A 21,669-nucleotide genomic window follows, 5' to 3' on the forward strand; every position below is an offset into this window, starting at 1 on the left:
GAAGAAAATGCTCGTTCGCCTCGGGAGCTACCAGGCGTTGAGAGGTACTCCCGATGTGACACCGCCTGTGAATGAACTATTAACAAAGATTGCTGGAAAGCTCTGGGATAGAGGCTGAGCAGAAATTTCAAAAGAAGTAACCAAGGTACTAAGTGCCATTAACAAAATAAAAACAACAAACCCACGACTGCCACACCACCTCTGGGAATTGAAGTGGGAACGAGGGGTGTGTATGGGGGAGGTGGAGGGGCGAGGCAGAGCGGAAAAAAACCCACATTTGTCACCCCATCCCACTTCCTAAACAGGACACAGGCAAAGCCTCGAGCCCCATCCCTCAGGCATAGATGGCTATCGGCGACAGTAAAGGTGCACAGAGAGGCCTTCAGGTTCAGCTGAGCCCCTAATTCCAAGGCTGTTAATGATTAAAGGGATGGATGGGGGTGGGGAGGGATGAAGGCGGAGGAGCTGGAGATTCACCACCCACTCCCCCTGGGCTCCTACCTCACAGCTCTTACCCGGGGCTTAGGACCAGAGTCTGCGCCTCCTGCAGGGCAGCTCCGGCCCCAGATCCCCAGGTCCTGGCTTGAGTGGTGCTGGCGGTGAGAGTCACAGACAGTAGGTAAGTTTTCGGAGCCCTGCGGCTGACACGCCACAGGCTCCCGTCACAGTCCCTTCTTCCAGAGGGACAGTTCAGACCAGGCGCTCATTTCCACCGCCCGCTCAGACCTCTCCAATTTCCCAGGTACCCAACCCCTGCCCCTTCATCTCTTAACGCCCCTCTTTCCTCACTTACTCCCTCCCCCCACCAAACTCACAGCTGCTCCAGAGGTTCCTCCGGTCAGACCGTTTCTGGAAACGACGGCGGCCCGGCGGGTCCAAACCACCTACCATCCCCACTTGCGTTTCCAGGCTCCCTAACCCCGCCACCGCCTCCTCTTCTTCCACCACTGCCGCCGCCTCCTCTTCATCTGCGGCCCACCGGCGGCAGCCGCCCTGAAACCCCGCCCCCTCCATCGCCTCCTGCTTCATCACTTCCGGTAACCCCGCAGGCCGCCCGCTCCAGGAGGGAGAACGGGAGGGAGAAGGGCTGAGAGGGACTGGGTGGAATAGTGCGTCATGACGTATGCAAGGACGTACGAAGCCGTCGCCAAGTAAGGGCAAAGAGCGACCCGGAGAGAGGAATAGGAGGAGCTGGACTGGACCATTGTGTTAGCTAGGGTGGGAGGAAATAAAGCTAGCGAAGGGTAAAAGGAAAATAGGAAGAGGAAACGTTTGGTTATATTGTTGGGTAGGCAGCGGAGGGTGGAGTTGAGAGTTTGAATTTCATGGAGACTCAAGACTACCCCCGCTTTGAGACTAATGGTCCCACAAGGGTCTGCCCGGTGGTTTGGTCCGGTCTCACCTACCGGACCTGCTCTTCGGCAGCCGCTCCGCCGGCTCCCCGGCACCGCCTCCTCAGCCTGCGGGGTCGACCGCGCTTCTGTGGGTGGGGGCTGGCAGGACTGACGCAGAGTGAGTGTAGGGGGCTGGAGACGCCGACTCCAGGCGCGGGCGACTGGGGAAGGGGTTGGCTCCCCAAGGGTAAGGATGGGGGTAGGGGGCGCTGCGTTGCTAGGAGACGCCCTTGTGTGACCCCCCCCAGCCTCGCGAGGGCAGCCTGGTGTCTTAGCCACTGGCCTTGGCAGCCTGCCGCAGGGAAGCAGACCTTCTGCAGAAAGGGACGCCTGGTTTGGAAACGCTGAGATGCGGGTCTGGGGCCCGTTTAAGTGTGAATCTTGGATTTCCGAATGTGAGTGGGAGATAGTAGGGGCAGTTTGTTAGTTCCATTCTTCCCAGGCGTCTGGCTGGGGAAGGCTGACTCAAGGAGGCCGGGTCGAGGAACGCAAACGTTCTAGGACAGTGAAAACCAGCTTCATAATTCCCTCGGTATACAAATTTGGGATTAAGACAGAGGCCTTGCTCCATGACTTGACATCCGAGTGCAGGGGAGGGTTAACAAGTCAATAAAGAAAGTATCAGCGAATGAGAAATGTTTTAAGGACAATATTATCAGGTCGAATGACAGAATCTCTAAATCCAATGAGATTTTTCTAAGCCATCTGTTCATGTTGTTAAGTATTGTCAAGCTGTTTCCGAGGAGCAGCTGGTGGGTTTGAACTGTCGACCTTGTGATTCACAGACCAGTGCTGATCCTACAGCACGGCACCAGGAGTCCTGTTCATAGCAGGAGGCTTTTGAGATCCAAGAGAAGTTACGGGATGAACTGAAAAGTTCTAATAAAGGGAAGAGTGAGTTTGGGAGAAGTAGTAAGACTCTTGGTGTGGCGCTGTGGGCTAATGCGTCAGACTGCAAAGTCGTTTGAACTGCACGGTCGGTGGTTCAAACTCACTAGCTGCTCCTTGGAAACCCTACACCATGGTTGGGAATCGACTCAACGAAACTTAACAACAGCAGGGCCTGAGGAATCAGGGCTTTTTAGGCCATGATAGGAGGTTGGATATTAAATAACTGGCTACTGGATAGAGAAGATTGGGAGCAGGCCCGTCTATTGAGAAGTTACTGATGTAGGCCAAGGGGAAGATGCTAACTGGTTTTTGATGAGCGTGGCCACAGTGGAAATGGATAGAATTCGATTCAGAATATACTTTGGAGGTAGAGCTTGCAAGACTTGCTGCTGAATTGGATATATGGTGTGTGGGACCAAGAGATACCAAGAATGGCTTCTAATGGGCAAGACCAGAGGGAGAACGATTCCTAAAGGAATACCATCAATTCTCTTTTGAACATAGTAAGTTTGAAAAGTTTATTATTCATTCAAATGAAGATGTGCAAACCAGTGGTAACGTCATAGTTGGGGTTAATAGATTAGGGGGGGCCTCAAAACATGTGTGGAAATTTCCATTATCTTTTTTTTAATGTTTTATTGTGAATTATGGGATAGTTTACATGGGAGAACATTAGTTTTACGTTCATTCTATCGTATATCATTTCATTGCCATGGTTACAATCCCCTCCATGCATCATCAACCAACCAAAGGGTATACCCTACAAGCACACAGCCCTTCTCCCTCTCTGGGTCAAAAGTCCCCAGCTGCTCCATCTCTCCAGGTCATCGTCTCTGCCTCCATCTCAGGCATCACTGCTTCTTTGGGTAGGGGCCCGCTCTCTGCTCTTCTCCCTTGATGGTCCCGCGGACATCTGTTCCTAGACTCAAAAGTTAATCACTGTCCTCCTTGCTACAAAACGTCTACCTTTACATTTCCAATCCTCACAATCAGTCCTGATAACAATTATTCACTGTTGTATCACAAGAGATCCAGCCACATTTCATTTCATCAGCTCCGCCTAAACAGATTGGATACTACTCAGTGGAGATTCTACCTTCCTTCATGCCCTCTGAATCTAGGTTCCCTCTTAAAAGCTTGTAAACCAGTCACTTCTTGCCTTTGTAGCGCCCCTCCCTCCTCATTTTGGGTAGCCAATGTCCAAGTTGCCCATCCCTGTCTACTCTGTATGGAGGGGGTAGGAAGGATCCTTGCTGTAAGGATTTGTTCCCTCTTTTGAGCTACTGCATCCTTAGGTGTAGGTCAAGTTCATCAAATTGTATCAGAGTACTCTTTTTTTTTCTTCTTCTTTCTTCTGGTTGAGCTCTGATCATCCAGTCACTGAAGCCAGGTCAAGTGGGTATTATCTACAAGTGTGGGTGTTCTTGTGCATATGCCCTCTCTTCTTATCAGCTGGACGCTTCACTCTTTACTCTAGTCCTCTGTGGCTATGTCACTAACTCTGGGCCCAAAAGTCCCCAGGTCTTGCCACACTGCTGGCCAACCGTGTCTCCACCTGGGTTCACAGGAGTCTATTGAACATTGTAGGGCTTAGCTCGCAGCTTCATTGCTGTTTTTCCCTCACTTCCCATTATCGGTGACGAGCGTGGTCACCAATCAGAGCATGTATTCCCATTGAGTCTTGGTCCGTTATTTTTTAATCTGATTTTTCCATGAACTTTTTGAAGACCCCTAATAGACTACCTGGTAAGAGGATATAGATAAAAGAAGGCCCAGGACATTTAGAAGTTATACCCAGGAGAAGCCAGCAATTATTCTTAAAAAGGCCTCAAAGATAAAAGGAGGAGCCATCATTTCCTCCCAGTCCCCTTTAATTTCCTGGAATAATGATATTCTTGTCATCATAATCCATAATATCCACCCATTGACCAGCTTTTACCCCTCCACATTTGGCCAACTTTTGCCCATCAACTAAGATTTCTTCCCTCCTTTCCTCTGCCAGTTGCCAGTGCCTTTGGGTTTGTGTGCAGGTAATTTGTGTTTATTATCACAAGCCTGACTTCATGTGTGTCTCCCTCATAAACTATAAACTCTTTGAGAGCTGAGAGTATTTCTATTTTGTGTTCTCCTGCCTTCTAATACAAAGCTTTGCCCATAAGGAAGGCCCAACATGTCACTGTAGCTGGGTCTGAAAACAACAGTATTCATAAGGTATCTGCCATGGGATTCAGTAGTTTCTGACAGAGGTGTTTTTGTCCCTAAACATTAAATGTCATCCTCAGTGGAATGAATATTAGGAGACTCCAAAGGTCTGTGTTTCAGTCTTTGGTCTGCTACTAACCAATGACTTGAGTAGACTGGTCATCTTCAAGCTGGAGATTGGTCTAGGTTAAACAACTGACAAAGATTTGTCTACATACGTTGCTCTTCCCACAAAGTGATTTGAGTTCTTTAAATGTACTTGTCAACGTTTAAAAATTGGACATCAATCCAGATTTTCGACTTTATTTGAAAAAGACTATTAAAGCAACACTGTGTTGAGGTTCCTAGACAGTAAGTCAACTGAAGCTTCCCCATTTGGTGTGTCTCAGGCTTGAGTTTGCATGACTCCCGTTAGCATTCGATTTGCAATCATTGGTCTAGAGCTGTGCTGTTGAATATGAACCCACGAACCACATGGAGTCCTGGTGTGGAGCTGTAGGATAAGCACTGGACTAGACTGCTAACAGAAAAGCTGGCGATTCAAACCCACTAGCCACTCCTTTGGAAACACCCTATTACATGGTCGCTATAAGTTGGAACCAACTCAGTGGCACTAAACAACAAGCCACATGCGTTAAATTTTATAATGAAATAAAATTGAAAACTCCGTTCTTCAGATCCACTCACTGCATTTTGAGTGCCCAATAGCATCCTGTGGCTTACCCTATACAGCACAGGCATAGAGCATTTCCAATGTCACAGGAAGTTTGTTTCATCAGCACCAGACTAGAGGATCTTAAAGGTATCCAGGGTTCTAACTGTTACCTACAAGCAAAGCTGTATCGATCGTGACTCCTACTGGCAAGGAACTTGGTCTTTGCTCAGGGACCACTGCCGATGAGAAAAGTTTGTCTGCTAGGTGGAAGGTACTAGGAAAGCTGAACCTGCACAGGGCGACAGTTTCAATTCCTGGTTGTAATAAGGCGTCACAGTCTCGAAAGCCCCAACTCTGTGTAATGTTATAACTGAAATTTTTTTGCCAGTGTTCTCTTCTAATTCCTTAGAAATTGATTTCAGAGGAAGAATTTGATTAGTATTTTGAACTTTTTAACTTCCTTACTTCCTATGGAGGGCTGAAGATCCATCCGCCTGGGTCATTATGAATGAATGACTGGGATTGACTGGCCTAGTTTTCCATCTATTTGCAGCCCTTCCCAGACACCTCTAGAAATGCCTTCTACTTTTGGTAACTGTTTCTCATCACCTCCAGCTGACCCTTATCCTGTCTTTGTCTCCTAAAAATGCTGATAAAGAAACACATAGTTTAATTTCTTTTTAGTTAAGGGACCAAGAAACATGATTTCCATTTAGAATTTCTCCTCTGAGGGGGACAGTGACTATTATCTCCTGGTTACAGTTGTATGATTGGTGCCCTCTACACTAGTATAATCTTTTTATGTTCTCCTGCGATGTCTTAATAAATTTAGAATCGATGTACTTGCCTCACAGGATCTTCTGGGGATAGTTATTTTAAAAGTCTGCCAGACATCCATATTTTTGTTTTTTTCCCATGTTCTTAAGATTTCCCATCTGACAGGGCCCAGCCTAATTTCTTTTCCTTTAAATAAAATAAAGATATAGTCTAGCCTCTGTTTCCTGCCACCTATCTTTGACACCCTGTATTCTGTGTAAAAAGATGCCGTTTCAGAGAATAGCTGTGGTTATAAGCACACCACACAAGCATATCCTGATATTTGCAAAGCAGTGTGTGGCATAACACTTCCTTTTTTGGATTCTAATAACCCAAAACTGAATCCAGAACAAGAAATAAGTCCATGGTGTTCGTATATGTTCACTGGTAGGGGCAACGTGGGAGGGGAGGGACAGATATGTGGGCCATTGTTTTATCTTGGAGATGATTGGCTTTTGGGTAAGGGTGAAACTATATAGAATACGGGTGTATACCAAAGAGTAGGGAGTGGAGCAAGTCTCCAGTGAAAAGTGCCCTGAAGAATAAGCAAGGAGTAACAGATAAAAGAAAAAAATAGAAAGGGAAGCCTGATGATGTCTTTGGTGTTGGCACCTACGTTACATTTCCAGTAAGAAGCTAGCTCTGTGGTCTGCAGATAAGCTGTGTCTCCAACAGGGTTATTTACTCATACTGAAGAACAATAGCCCTTCACTGTACAGGGATTGCTAATGATCAGGGGGAAACAGCTTTAGGAAAATCCATTACTACCACAAAGCAATAACTTTGCCCGCCAAAAGGCAACACATCTCCTCTCCCCTACACACACACACACACACACACACACACACACACACGCTCCCCAGCAGACAAAGCAGATGCTAGATCCAAGAGCCTTCATTGCCCCTCCTTTATTTTCTCTTATTCAGGTAACATTTGCTTTGGGGAAGTCTCAGTGCTAAGTACATAGGTTATCTTGTGAATAATCCTTAGAACGTTTTGAAGAAGGTACATTATTGTTACCTTACTTTACGCTTTAGGAAACTGAGGCTCAGGAAGCTTAATATCATGAGCAAAGTGGTAAAGTCAGGACTCAAACACAAGTTTGGCCACCCCAGAGCCCATGAATTCATTTTTTTAATATTACATCAGCTGTTCCTTACCAACGTGGAGAAATTTTGAGTGCCTAAAAATAAGATAGTTATTCTCTGTCTAGGACAAGAAAATCTGATTGTTTTGGTATTATCAAGAACATTTCAATTTCCTAGAGGTTTTCCAAATGACAGAAGTTTAAAATTAGTTTTCTGGGTTGGTTTGATCATTAGATGCAATGGATCTTATTTCCCTAAAGGATTGATTTTTCAAGCAAAAAATGATCAGAATCCTGTTTTTCTATATGTTTGGTTATAAGCCTCAGGGAAACAGTAGAGCATTTAAGCTTTGTGGACAAACCGTTACAGGCCTTAAAAGAGTGTAGACTGTAGGCTACATCATAACTGTGTTTTATGCTTCCCTAGGTGCTCAGCATGAAGTCGCTGGTTCAAACCCACCAGCTGCTCCTTGGAAACCCTGTACAGGGTCACTATGAGTTGGAACCGACTAGATAGCACTTAACAACTACTACAAGATGGAACTGATGGGCCTCCCCTCCAAAATAATTGCTCTTAATCTTCAATTCTTTCCCTGACATCCACATCTACCAATCACATTGGGGTGTTGTTGTATAGTGCCAGTCAGTCGATTCCGACCCATAGCAACCCTGTATAGGGTTTCTGAGGAGTGGCTGGTGAGCTTGAACCACCGACCTTGCGGTTCAAACCAACTTTGCAGTCCAGCCCATTAACACACAGCGCCACACCAGGACTCTGAACACATGTGGCTGATTAGTACTTTAAGGATTTTTAATTAACAATCCTTGTCCAAATACTACCCATGTGTATGTTAGGATGAGAATGGAAATTATTGGTGACCATTTTATGTGTATAAATTTATGCTAAGTTCTAATAGGTATTTTTCAAGTTCCAGTTATGTGTCAGGCCTGTAATGAATATGTAATGAATAAGACATAGTCCCAAATTACCTTCCTCACCCCCCAGCACATACACAGCTACACACACAGTGGAGGGAAAAAGGGAAATCAAACAAAATACAACAGAGTAGGATAAGTGCAGTGGCTTTGCAGGATAGGCCTTGGTCAGCAAACTGCAAGCTCAGCAGTTCGAGCCCACCAGGTGCTCCGTGAGAGAAAGATGAGGCTTTCTGCTTCAGCAAAGATTAGTTGTTGTTAAGTGCTATCGAGTCAGTTCCGACCCATAGCGACCTGTGTAGTGTTTCCGAAGAGCGGCTGGTTAGGTTGAACTGCTGATCTTGCAGTTCAAACTGATTTGGCATTAATTCCAAACAATCCAGCACATCAGCTCACTGCGCCACACCAGCACTCACAGCCTCAGAAACCCCATACAAGGTCACTACGAGTCAGAACTGACCTGACGCACGCAGCAGGACGAATGCTATGATAGCAGTAACTCACGTGCTAGGAGTACGTGTGGGGACGCTGACAGCGCCTCAGTATGAAGAAGACACCTACAGGATACCGAAGCTGCTGAGTGAAAAGCAGCCGCTAGGCACTCAAAGGGCATTTTATTTCAGGTGTATAAGACTCCATCTGGCAAAGAGAAGGGGGCCGAGATCTAAAGAGATAATCGGAATACATAGGACAGAGCAGTTATGGTGCACAAAACACTTAAAGATTGATTTTGTGGAGAGTGGATTTCATACTCTTCTGAGACACCCCACCCCCCCAACCCCACCACAAAGATCTATATACAAAGTATTCAGAAAATTTTGGCTACACTATGTTGTTAGGTGCCAAGTTGGTTCCGACTCACAGTGACCTTATCCACAACAGAATGAAACACTGCTCCATCTTCACAATGGTTATTACGTTTAGTTATTGATGGGGGGGATGAAAGTACACCTAGAACCACATCTTCCATAGGGAAATGGAAAAGGTGTTTCCCTTCACCTGGGACTCAGAAACCAGGGTTAACTCTCTCCTGCCTTTTTCCTGTCCTGGTTTTTGTACTGCAAGCACTTTTCTTCAGTAAAAGGCAAAAGCTTCATGAGAATCCAACATTTGGAATTTTGACATTCCTGAGACCGGAGTCATACTTCTATAAATTTCATCAAGAGAAAAGGAATTTTCATCTGTACTCTTAAACTCCTTAGGGTTCATGCTGTGGTAGTGGTCCCAGCGATGAATCCCCTAGTACTAGCCAAACTTTCCACAGGCCGACTAGAAACTTCGGTCTAGAGCTGCCAAGTGCCTAGGTGTGCCATATACAGATCCTTTCATCACGCTTACAACTTTAACATTGAGTGGAAGAATGAGGGAGTGTTTTTGTTTTTGTAAAGCGATTGGATTGCTGCTCATTATGAATCCTGGTGTGGTGCTGTGGGTTAATGTGCTGGACTGCAAAGTCGGTTTGAACTGGAAGGTCATTAGATCGAGCTCACCAACTGCTCCTTGGAAACCTCCTACCGGGTCGCAGTGGGTCGGAACTGACGTGATGGCACTTAACAATTATTAACTCAAGAATAAAAACAGGGAAAAGCTTCTAGACAGTCAGGGAAATAATCATCTAATCTTTTTGTCTCTCAATTCTGATTTCTTCTGTCAATTAGGTGGCATTCGGCAAGACTGGTTTTACCATCTGCAATATTGGTAGACTCATAAGTTCTAACCAAATGAAATGCAGTAGATTTTAAAAACTGTAAATCAGACCACATTATATTATTATCCCCTTTGCTTTTTTTTTTTTTTTTTTAATGTTTCATTGTGAATTCTGTGGTAGTTTACATGGGAGAACATTAGTTTTACATTCATCCTATCCTATATTGTTTCATTGCCATGGTTACAATCCCCTCCATGCATCATCACCCAACCCAAGGGTATACCCTGCAAGCTGCCCCCCTCTCCTCACCGGGCACACAGTCCCTCTCCCTCTCCGGGTCTAAAATCCCCAGCTGCTCCATCTCTCCACGTCATTGTCTCTACCTCCATCTCTGACATCACTGTTTATCTGGGTAGGGTCCCGCTCTGCTCTTCTCCCTTGATGGTCCCGGGGACCTCCACTCCTAGACAGCCCCTTTGCTCTTAGTATACAAGTTAAATTCTTTCCGAGGTCCGGACTCCCAACCTGTGCTAGAACTTGCCCACCTGTGATCTCTGGAGGCTGCAGCCATATACACATTGGTCTTTGAAGTTGGTTCCCACCTCAGAGCTTTTGCTCTTTCTGTTCCCACTTCCTGCCCCATCCTCCCTGTAACACTTCCTATTGATGGATACTTTCTCACCATTAGGGTTTCAGCTGAAATATCACTTTCCCTGGCTCCTGAATTTCAGATCATTGTTTCTTTCCTTCAGAGCATGTGTCACTCTCTGAAAGTTTCACACAAGAGTGTGTTGTCTGCCTCTGCTGTATAAACACTAGGAAGGCAGGGACCATGGCAGCTTGCTTATCACTTATCTCCAGAACCTAGCACGTGCCTGGTGCATGGTGGGTTCTCAGTAAACGTTGAGTGAATGAATGATTGGTAGCACTGTAACGAACCGCCTACCTGGTCTCTGTATGATGTCAGCTTCCCTTGGCATTGGAGGAAATAGAGTTACCACAAGGAACAGAAGAGCTGCACTGCCCAGCCAAGTGCATAGATGCTGGTGTGTAACAAATACTGAAGAAGGGCCCTTGTGTGATAGCGAGCCGGGCAGCTGGCCTATAGGAAGCCTTAGGAAGAGGATTATTGCAATTCATGCCAAGGTGCCATCTCTGCCTCCTTTTGCTCTTTGTATAAGAAAGGAATAGACTGGTTTACTTCTCTTTATCACATCTGGCTGAGTTCTTTAAAGCCAATCAGTAGGCATTCCACAATATGTATTGAGATTGAGCAGCCTGGTGGTGCTGTAGAATAAGCACTTGGCTGCTAACTAGAAGGTCGGCGGTTCAAATCCACTAGCTGCTTCACAGGAAAAATATGAGCCTTTCTGCTCCAGTGAAGGTTTATAGCTAGAAACCCTAATTCGGGTCACTGTGCATCATGATTGACTTGATGGTAGTGGGTTTATTGGGGAAAAAATGGTTTGAATTGTAATTTTGTGTTTAAAAGCATGGACTCTGCCTCCACACTGGACTTGACTGCTGGCCCCTCCTTTTCGTATCTGTGGGACATTGAGAAAGCTGGAGCCTCGGCATCAGCTTCCTTATTTGTAAATAAACAAAAGCACAGAGTCCATTCTAACTCCCAGGAACTCCAAAGGGCAGAGTAAGACTGCTCCAAGGGTTTCAGAGACTGAATCTTTCTAGGTGAAGGCAGCCTCATCTTCCTCCCAAGAAGTGACTGGTGAGCTTGAACCGTAGACCTGGAGTTAGCAGGCCAGCACCTAATCCACCGTGCTACCAGGGCTCCTTGGTACAGAGGGGATGGATAACAGAGTTGCTGTGATGATCAGGGGAGTTAGCATACTCATAGAAAGCACTATCAAAATGCCTGGCGCAGAGTTAAGTGCAAAGCAAATATCAGTTCTTAGTACCTGTCCTGGTGTGGCTCTGTGGGTTAATGCGCCAGACTGCAAAGCCGTTTGAACTGCAAGGTTGGCGGTTCAAGCTCACCAGCATCTCCTTGGAAACCCTGTACAGGGTCACTATGGGTCGGAACCAACTCGACAGCACTTAACAACAATAACAACCTGTCAGTAGGAGCCCTGGTGGCATTGTGAGATAGACATTGGGCTGTTAACCAGATGATTGTCAGTTCAAAGCCACCAGCTAGCTGCTCCTTGGAAGAAAGATGAAGTTGTCTGCTCTCACAAAGGTCTTCAAGACCCCTAATAAGGTCACTACGAGTTGGAATTGACTTGATGGCACTCGGTTTGGTTTGGGTATTTTGTTGCTGTCCAGTTGATTCCAATGACCAGCAACCCTATAAGACAGAATAGAACTGCCCATAGGCTTCCAGGAGCAGACTGTCACACCTTCTTCCCACAGAGAGGTTGCTGGGTTTCTGCTGTTGACTTTTGGCTCGCAGCTGAGTCTTAACCACTGTGTCACCAGGCCTCCTCATAGACCATCATTGTCACTGTATAAGATACAGCCCTGAATCTTACCTTGTATCTTATCATGAATAAGATACAGCCCTGAATCTTATCTGAATCTTATCATGAATAAGATACAGTCCCCATCCTCAAGGAATTCACAGACCGGAACTCAAGAGCTATACAATGAGGTAAGCACAAAATAGCAAGGTAGGAGTGGAAGTGTGGGGTTCCTGTAAGAAGCTTCATAGTAGATGGGTGTTTACTAGGTGGGATGGAGTGGGTGGCAGAACAGAGACAAACACCAGGCAGTGCAGCAGTAGTTAGCACAGTAGCTTCCAGACTTACTCAGAGTCTACTGTCACAATTTTTGCTAATTTGCCATTTTACCTATATTTTAAATTAACTTTTAAAATGTTTAAACACATTTATCTACAGGAAGCTCTGTGTCACTACAAATATATCCCTCTAATTTCATAGGTTTGATAAACTGTTATTTTAATTATTGCTGTTGTTAAGTGCCATGGATTCGGTTCCAACCCATAGCGAGCCTGTATATCCAAGGAGTGGCTGGTGAGCTTGAACCACTGACCTTGCTGTTCAAACTGACTTTGCAGTCCAGTGCATTAACTCACAGTGCCATCCCAGGACTCTGTGTTATTCTAAAACACATTAAATAATCACATTTCATTTTTAAAATACTTGTATCTCTAAAATCACCTTCCCATCCCATCTTTTGGTTACCTGCGTTAGGGGAAACTTCTCCCAACTGTGACCTGTGGCCAGAACACACTCAACAACATCTGTCCCAGGTGGTAGTGCCACAAGTCTACACACAGTAGGCAATTGGAAATGAATTTCATGTCAGCACTGCGCCTTGTAAAAATCACCTACAGGGTGTGATTTTAATAACAGACTGCCTCCCAGGGACACCTCGTATCTGTCTTTCCTCCTTCTGGGATTCGGGGGCTAAGGAGACTTTTGGAATTAATTTTAAAAACCAAAGAGTTTCAAGAAATGCCAATCTCTGAATAAAAGTTATAAAACTTTAACTGTAACATGGAATAAGAATGGACTTTATGGCCAGATGAGACTGAAGTTCACTCATGTTACTCTGGACCATTGCCTACTGCTGAGGGAGAATCCCAGCACAAGCTCTGGCCCTGGTGGAGGAGGGAAAGCGATGCGTCAGTGGTACAGGGATGGATTGTGGTGAGGTGCCATCAAGTCGGTACCGACTCATAGCAACCTTGACTCATAGCAACCTTATGCAAAAAAGAATGAACCTCTCCCTAGTCCTGCCCCAATCTTATAATCATTGCGACGCTTGAGCCCATTGCTGCCGTCACTGTGCCAATCTAGCTCCTTGGGGGTCTTCCTCTTTCTCACTGACCCTTCACTTTACCACGTATGATATCCTTCTCTGAGGGCTGGTCCCCTCCTGATAATATGTCCAAAGTTGGAGAGCAAAATCTGGCCATCCTGGCTTTTAAGGAGCATGCTGACTACTTCTTCTAATACAAATTGTTTGTTCTTCTGGCAGTCCTTTGTGCTTAAAATATTCTCCAACACTGTAAATCAAATGCATCAATTCTTCTACGGTCTTCCTTATTCACTGTCCTACTTTCGCACGCATTTGAGGTTGTTGAAAATACCATGGCTTGGGTCAGGTGCACCTTAGTCCTCAAACTGACAGCTTTGCTCCTGAACAGTTTAGTAAGAGATAATTGGTAGTTTTTGAGGGAAAAAAAGGTTCCAAGCCATTAAATCACTAGGTTGGAAAATTCTTCAAGAAAAGGCAGTTTTGCTGAGTTGTTTTCTATGGACAAAGACAAAAGTCAAAAGGAAAATAACTTTTTGTTTATGTGTGTGTGTTTGCGTGTGTATGACTGATTTACTTTCTGCTGTTGTAATCAAGAATCACAAGCTTTCTGTAGCAAGAGATATCTTCATTACAGCAAACGTGTTGAATACCTACAACATGATAGGGATCCATCAGTAACGAATACAAATGGGGTTGCTGCTCTCACTAAGAGAAGAGTCTATTGGAGAAAGACATTGATAAGCCAGAGCATGAGTGATGAAGGAGCCCTGGTGGCACAATGGTTAAGTGCTCATCTGCTAACCGAAAGGCGTTCGTTCAGTCTACCCACAAGCTCTGTGAGAGAAAGCACTGGCAGCCTGCTCCCCGAAAGACTGCAACCTACAAAACCCTACGCGGAAGTTCTCCTCTTGTCACTTGGGGTCACGTCAAGTCAAAAATCAACTTGAGGGCACATCACAACAATACCAATATGAGTTATGAAGGCTACAAAGAAGGAGGAGGGGTCAACAGGGAGACCTGACCCCCAGTGAGTGTGGCTGGGGGAATGAGGAGGAGCAGGAAGGATTGTCTGAGACTTCCATGCTTTTACTGGAAACAAGAATAGTAGGGGTTAGTGGGGTGAAAAGGAGGAGAACCTTCCAGAAAGAAAGAACAGTACGGGTTTGTGCCCCCAAGGCAAGAAAGAACATGGTTCCCTCAGTGAACTAAAAGGAATACAATAAAGACAACAAAGAAAACATCTCTCTGAAGACTTGGAAAGAACTGGTAGGCTAGACTTGTTACTAGTACATGATGGGGAATACAGCTTTAGACCTCTCTCTGGAAGTTTTTAGACTGAGGTTTCCTGGGCCACCTGATGTTGGAATCATCCCTTCTTTCCCTTTGACGATTAGTTTTAAAAACACTTAAACCTGAATTGAAGTGTTTTTGGAAGAAAGTACCAATTATTAACTTTCCTTGCAGATCTTGTGTATCCATCCGATCATGGTATGTGGTGGATTGTGGGTCTTTAGTTGAAGGAAGCCAGTCAAACTGCTGCAGTTTGCTGCTGTTGTAATATGCCAGACCTCCTTCATTTTCCTGCTCAAGTGTCATGCAGTCAAGGAATCTGTTAATGACTGAGCAGTGAAGCAGTGATTAATAGAAGTGTAGATGTTCTCGCAGCCTCCTGAACCCTCACAGGAACTGACTCATATATTTTCATGCGCAACCATGGAGTTTTAGGTTGAGCCAGAAACTCTGAAACCTGTTTCCCTACCAGGAAAAGTGTCATCATCTCATCTGGGTTTTTATTACAGTCAGCCACAAAGCATGATGTTCTCACTTGGTTTTTATGAATTCCTCTTAAAAAATTTTTTCTGTGAAGCATCATGGACTTCCGAATTGCTGTTGAACATCATTGAGGTCCTTTAAGTATGAATTGGCTGCAGTCATGCTTTCAAGCCTTTCATCAGGTGGTTAAACCTCAAGAAAGGTCACGAGGTCAGGATAAGTAGGAGGACCAATCAGATTCAAAAAGACATCCTCTGTAAAGTGAATTCCTTACAACTGGGCTACTTAGAATTCCTCGAGAACACACCTCCTAACAGCTCCCATCTGCATTTTTTATCTGCCGAAATTCTCATCAGCTTGAGACCACCCTCAAGCATAAACCACCAGATAAGACATTTTCCCCTTGGTTTGGAAGTGGGTCATGTTACCACATATCAGTGAGCAGCCTGCTTCCCAGTCCTGATGAGCCTGTTTGAGGAAAACCTGGGACTCATAATGAGGTGCCTGAGTGCCTGTCCCTACTACTTACTTACTCACCAGAGCTGCCCCCCTGGTCTTTCCAGCCGGACTGTTACAGGCTCTACAGTATTTATTCTCTAAATCTGCTAACCAGATTCTTCCATCCAGGAACGAACCCCCCCCACACACACACACACCCCTGACTTCTTTTAGATGTAGCAATAACAGTAAAGAAACGGGCTGAATTTTTTGCATGCATTAAAAAGAAAAATCAAACCTAACCATCCATCAACAGGAAAATGGACAAGTATACTGAATTATCTCCATATGGCGGGCTGAGAATGGGTGAATATGGGCTACATATAGATGAATCTTATAAACATGAACACAATGAGTTACAGAAAAATATATCATTTGCAGTTTTTAAACTTTGCAAAGCAATACTGTTGTTAAGTGCTGATGAGTCAATATTTATGCATAGTGACCCCATATAGGTTCTCCAAGGCTGTATGTCTTTTCAGGAGCATAAAGCCTTATCTTTCTCCTAGAGTGACTGGTAGGCTCAAACCACCAATCTTGTAGCTAACAGTCCAGCGCTTATCCCACAGAGCCACTGCACTCACAAAAACAAAACTCTCTAAGGCTAAATATAAAGATGTGCATGAAACAAATTCAGTATAATGACTCTAGGAGAGAAAAAAGATTAGGAAGGGTCACAGTGGGGGCTTCAACTGTGTACATGATTCAAGGTCTGTGGTTGATATGTGGCCAAGAAGGCTTTGGAACACAAACTGAAATATTTTGACAAACATGCAACACTGGAGGCGCTCACTCATCTATACCAAGAAATTTGGACGTGAACTAGCTGATCAACCCATTAGAAGAGATCCATATCTGTGCCCATTCCAAAGAGAGGTGACCTAACAGAATTTAGAAATCATCGAACAATATCACTTATACCACATGCAAAGTAAAATTTTGCTGAAGGTAATTTTTAAAATGGCTGTAATTGTACATCAACAGGGAACTGCTAGATTCAGAAGAGGACACAGAACAAGGGGTATCATTGCTGATTTCAGGTGGATCTTCACTGAAAGCAGTGAATACCAGAAAGCTGTTTATCTGTGCTTTATTGACTACACAAAGCCTTTTTTTTTTAAATCATGACAAGCTATGGACAACATTGTGAAGAATGGGTATTCCAGAACACTTGATTGTGCTCATGAGGAACCTGTACATAGACAAAGAGGCAGTCATTCAAACAGAACAAGGGAATACTGAATGGTTTAAAATCAGGAAAAGTATGCGTTAGGATTATAGTCTTTCACTACACTTACTTAATTTGTATGTTGAGCAAACAATCTGAGAAACTGGATTATATGAAGAAGAACGCAGCATCAGGATTGGAGGAAGACTCATTAACAACCTGTGATATGCAGATGATACAGCCTTGCTTGCTGTAAGCAAAGAGGGCTTAAAATACATAAGATCAAAGACCACAGTCTTCAGTATGAATTTCACCTCAGTGTAAAAAATAATTCTCACAACTGGAACAATAAGTAATGTGATAAATGGAGAAAATACTGAAGTTGTTAAAGACCTCATATTGCTTGGATCCACAGTCAGCCTTCATGGAAGCAGCAGTCAAGACATACTGCATTAGACAAATCTATTGCACAAGAAGACATCTTTAAAAGTATTGAGGAGCAAAGATACCAGTTTAAGGACTAAGGTCTTCAAACCCATGCTGTGGTATTTCAATTGCCTCAGATACATGTGAAAGTTGGACAGTGAATATGGAAGACCATAGAAGAATTGATACATTTGAGTTACGCTGTTGGAGCAGAATACTGAAAGTACCATGGACTGCCGGAAGAACAAACAGGAAGACGTTTGGCCAGAGTACTCCTTAGAAGTAAGGATGGGGAGACTTTGTCTTATACTTTGGACATATCAGGAAGGACCATTACCTGGAGAAAGACACAATGCTTGGTAAAGTGGAGGGTCCGCAAAAAAGAGGAAGACCCCCGATTGAGCTGGATTGGCCCAGTGGCAGTAGCCATAGGCTCAAGTGTAACGACAGTTGTGAGGTGGGTGCAGGACCAGGCAGTGTTTTGTTGTGTTGTACTTATGGTCTCTCTGAGTCCGAACTGACTGGACGTCTATTAAGAACAATTAGAATCTCTATTTAAGATGCTTCTTTAAAAAACTTTTTTCTTTCTCCATTTTTAATTGTAGCAATATATGCGTAATATAACATTTGCCATTTCAACTATTTTTACATCTTACAATCCAGCCAGACCAACCACATGTCCCATGTTACACAATCATCACTTTTTTTTCCTTTTTCCTTTTTTTTTTTGGTATATCTGAAACACTTCACACTAGAAATAAATTAAAACTGACAGGAATTTTATTTTTAAAAATACAAATCTTTTTAAGGGATATACTTAGGTCAGCTCACATTCAGCCAAGTCATCTGAAGTTAAAACGGATCTTTCAGAATGAAAACCCAGAGAGGTCACGTGATCTTCAGTCATCAAAAGCGTTTCAGTTATACTCACTGCTCACTTTTTATGTGGCCAAGGAAGTAGAGGGACAAATGTGAGAAACAATGAGGGGACTTCAAAAGGTTCATGGAAAAATGGAATGAAAAGATCCTGGAATTTTCCCACAGCTTTAAAAAACCACCCTTTGTATTTTCCCACAAGGCTGTGGTGAATTAAGTGAGGGGTTGCAGTGTGGCAGCTTTGGGTGGACCTGAACCTGCAGACTCACTTGGTCTGGCCTGTGTGGTATTCACATTTTCAAAAATTGTTACTGTTTTTTAGAAGGTTTCTCAAGAGGAAACCTGAGGGAACAAGTTAAGTGCTTGCCTACTAACCAAAAAATCAGAGGTTTGAACCTACCAATGGCTCCTTAGGAGAAGAGACCTGGAGATCTGCTGCCATAAGGATTGTTGTTATTAAGTGCCAGTGAGTCAGTCCCGACTCATAGCGACCCTCTATAGGGTTTCCGAGGAGCAGCTGAGGGGTTTGAACTGCTGACTTTGTGGTTCACAGTCCTGTGTTGATCCTACAGCGCCCCCCATAGAGATTACAGAAGCCCCCCATAAAGATTACAACCTACAAAACCCTACAGGGCCATTCTACGCCATCATACAGAGTCGCTTCTGAGTTGGAATCATAATCATAACCAGCAACAACCACAAGAAATTTCTCATTTAAAAAATCTGATTACCACTATTCTCAAGGTGTCAGGAACTCTGGCATCCCTAGATCCACATCTCCACATGGTGGCAGCTGGCTGGAGCTGAGTAGCAACTATTCCCTTTCGAGGGAATGTGCCCTCTCCAATTGACCCCTGCCGCCACCCAGTCAAGTTCCCTCCTCTGTGTTGTCAAGTGCCCAGTACCTTGTGGTTTGCATTATGGTCCAGGTCTCACTTAACTAGGAAATTCAGTTATCCAAAAGGTGCCTTCTGATCCCTCAGGGTAGTGACGTCATGTACCAGAATGCACATTAAAGGCTCAGGTCTGACGTCTTCCGGTAAGAGCGGAAAGAACAGTCAATGCGAATCTTCATGGCGCCATGTTCGTACCGTTGGTTGTCTTGGCAAACAGCATGGCTGCACAATTCTCATCCTTGGGAGGATGAACACAGCCCATTGAGTATCAGCGAGTTGTGGTTCCTACTACACCATTCTGACAAGGCTACCAAACAGATCTGTGGAGAGAGAGCAATTATTTCTAGACTAATTAAAGAGCTTGATTTTTAAAATGTACATCTGCCTAGCCTGCCTACAGTCAAATTGAGTTTTATGCCAATTTCCCCTCTTCTATTTTGGTGGCCTGAAGATGACAACAGCGACACGACGAGAAGTTCTTGGCCTCTACCGCAGAATTTTCAGGCTCGCAAGGACGTGGCAGGCAGCATCAGGGCAGATGGAAGACACCATTAAAGAAAAACAGTACATTATAAATGAAGCCCGAACACTGTTCCAGAAAAACAAAAACGTAAGTAGGCCCCAGCTGGAGTTTGCTAGGAGGGGAGCAGCTTCTTGTGGTATTCATTTCTTTTCTGTTCTGAAAATGAGAGGCCTGAACAACAAAGTCAGAGTGGCAGAGGAAGGGGCCAGAGGCTCCACTTGCACGACCCTTAGAAAGTAGCGCCTAGCCCGCATTTCCCTTTTCACGATCCAGTTACCCCAGTTGGTGAGGTGCTCAGTGTCCTCTTCTATGACCCTAGGAGCCAGGCGACTGCCAGGCCCATGGAAGTTTTCAGAGGCTGAGCTATTCCTCACACACTGAGCCTGTTGCTGGCCACTCCCAAAGAGGGGAACAGTTAAAAAATGTTTTCAATTTATAAACTATTCAAAGCTTCCAAGTACATACCCATTCAGCAGGAAAAGAATAGGATTGAGACACAGAGTTCCCTTCATAATGTAGCTTTGAACTCAAGCCTCTTTGGCGAGCTGAGTGAGCTTGCCCTTTGGGACAACAGAATTGGGTAAAATAGTGCCTCCAATAGCTAGTTTAACTGAACTCCACACCCAAAGACCAAGGACTGAGAAACCATTTCTACGAGGCTCAGTTTGACCCATTCCAACAGACCATGAAGCATTAGCTATTAGCTCCTTAGAAAAAGTCTTTGGCACCAAACATGGAAAGAGGATTTCGCTTCCTGAACTTTCTTCAGCCTCTTCCTCATTGATCTAATGGCTTCAATGCTGCCACTGTTCCCCTCTGAAGCTTTCTGACAGTCTAGTCTCTTGACTTCTTTTCTTCTTTGACTCCTGTCTCCTTTCCGGTACCATCTGCTCAACATACCCTGCTGCCAGCTGTATGTCTTCTGAAGGGCAGCTGTCTGCACAGCGGCCTACGGAAGGAACAACTACTTTGTGATTTACTTTCACATCTCACATCTGAATACCCAGTCCTAACTTCTCCCCAGCCACCCGAAGCATCTCACCGTAAACATACTGGTCTGAAGTAGAACTCACCTTGCTGCAGGGATGTCTCCCTTCCCAGCCCACACATTCCTGTTGTTTACCTTCGAGCTTTCCTTCAACACGCACGTGAGTGATTACCATGTGCCAGACACTAACTAGATGCTGAGGATAGAAAAATCAGCAAAGCCAGCACGGGGTCCCTCAAACGTGTTGCAGAGGTGGTAGTGGTGGTGGTCGGGGAGTGCTGTTGAGTCCATTCCAACTCACAGCAACCCTACTGTTAAGTGCTATCAAGTCAGTTGCAACTCTGAGGAGCAGCTGGTGTGTTTGAACTGCCAGCCGTGTGGTTCACAGTCCAGCGCAGATCCTACAGCACCACACCTGGACCTAGTGACCCATAGGCCATGCCCCAGAGGGTTTCCTAGGCTGTAATGTTTAAGGGAGCACATTGCTAGGTCTTTTCTTGCATGGAGTCTCTGGGTGGACTCCAACATCCCATCTTTTGGTTAGTGGTCAAGTGCTTAGCTATTTTTCCACCAGGGCTCCTTGTTTCAGGTATGTTGTTGTTATTGGTGTTGAGTGGGTTCCAACTCATAGCGACCCTGTATAGGGTTTCCAAGGAGCGGCTGGTGAGTTTGAACTGCTGACCTTGTGAAATTGAGACAAGCACTATGAAAGAAGTCCCTAGTCTACATACAGGACTGCTCGTTCTGGTCATCAAATGAGGTAGTGTTCAAGCTCCTCCAGATTCAGGGAGGTGCACGCAGCATAGATCTAACCTCAAGTAGAGCTAGGGCGGGGCAGCTTGGGGTGTCACCGGTGGGTGAGGTTGGGCACGGGCCACACTTCTTTCCTTTCCTCTGAGGTTTAGGGTTCTGGGATTATCATTTGTGTCTATTTCATTTAGTCTCTCATGTCTTTGTTATAGGGGGTTTGTATAGCGTGTTTATCCCAGTTGAGCAGACTGTCTCATCTTTCTCAGTTGGAGTGGCTGGTGAGTTCCAGCAGCCAGGCTTTTGGTTAGCAGCCCAGTGCTTAAGCTACTGCACTCCCATGGCTCCTTTTTGATCGTTGTTGTTGTTAGGTGCTATCAAGTCACTTCTGACTTACCGTAACA

The 21,669-nt window shown here is 44.9% G+C and overlaps 1 protein-coding gene across 1 annotated transcript in view; it reads left to right on the forward strand.

Annotated features, from left to right (window-relative positions):
- Nucleotides 1-1,427: 1,427 nt before the first annotated feature.
- The window catches only part of LYRM1 (LYR motif containing 1), a 28,182-nt gene continuing 7,940 nt past the window's right edge, over nt 1,428-21,669 (forward strand). Inside the window, exons 1-2 of the mRNA XM_006875966.1 lie at nt 1,428-1,512; nt 19,459-19,617. Of these exons, the coding sequence (XP_006876028.1) occupies nt 19,459-19,617 (159 nt within the window). The 5' untranslated portion in view covers nt 1,428-1,512. The remainder of the gene's footprint in view (nt 1,513-19,458; nt 19,618-21,669) is intronic.

Source organism: Chrysochloris asiatica, unplaced genomic scaffold (assembly GCF_000296735.1).
Source record: "Chrysochloris asiatica unplaced genomic scaffold, ChrAsi1.0 scaffold00348, whole genome shotgun sequence".
In the NCBI taxonomy this organism is placed as follows: domain Eukaryota; kingdom Metazoa; phylum Chordata; class Mammalia; order Afrosoricida; family Chrysochloridae; genus Chrysochloris; species Chrysochloris asiatica.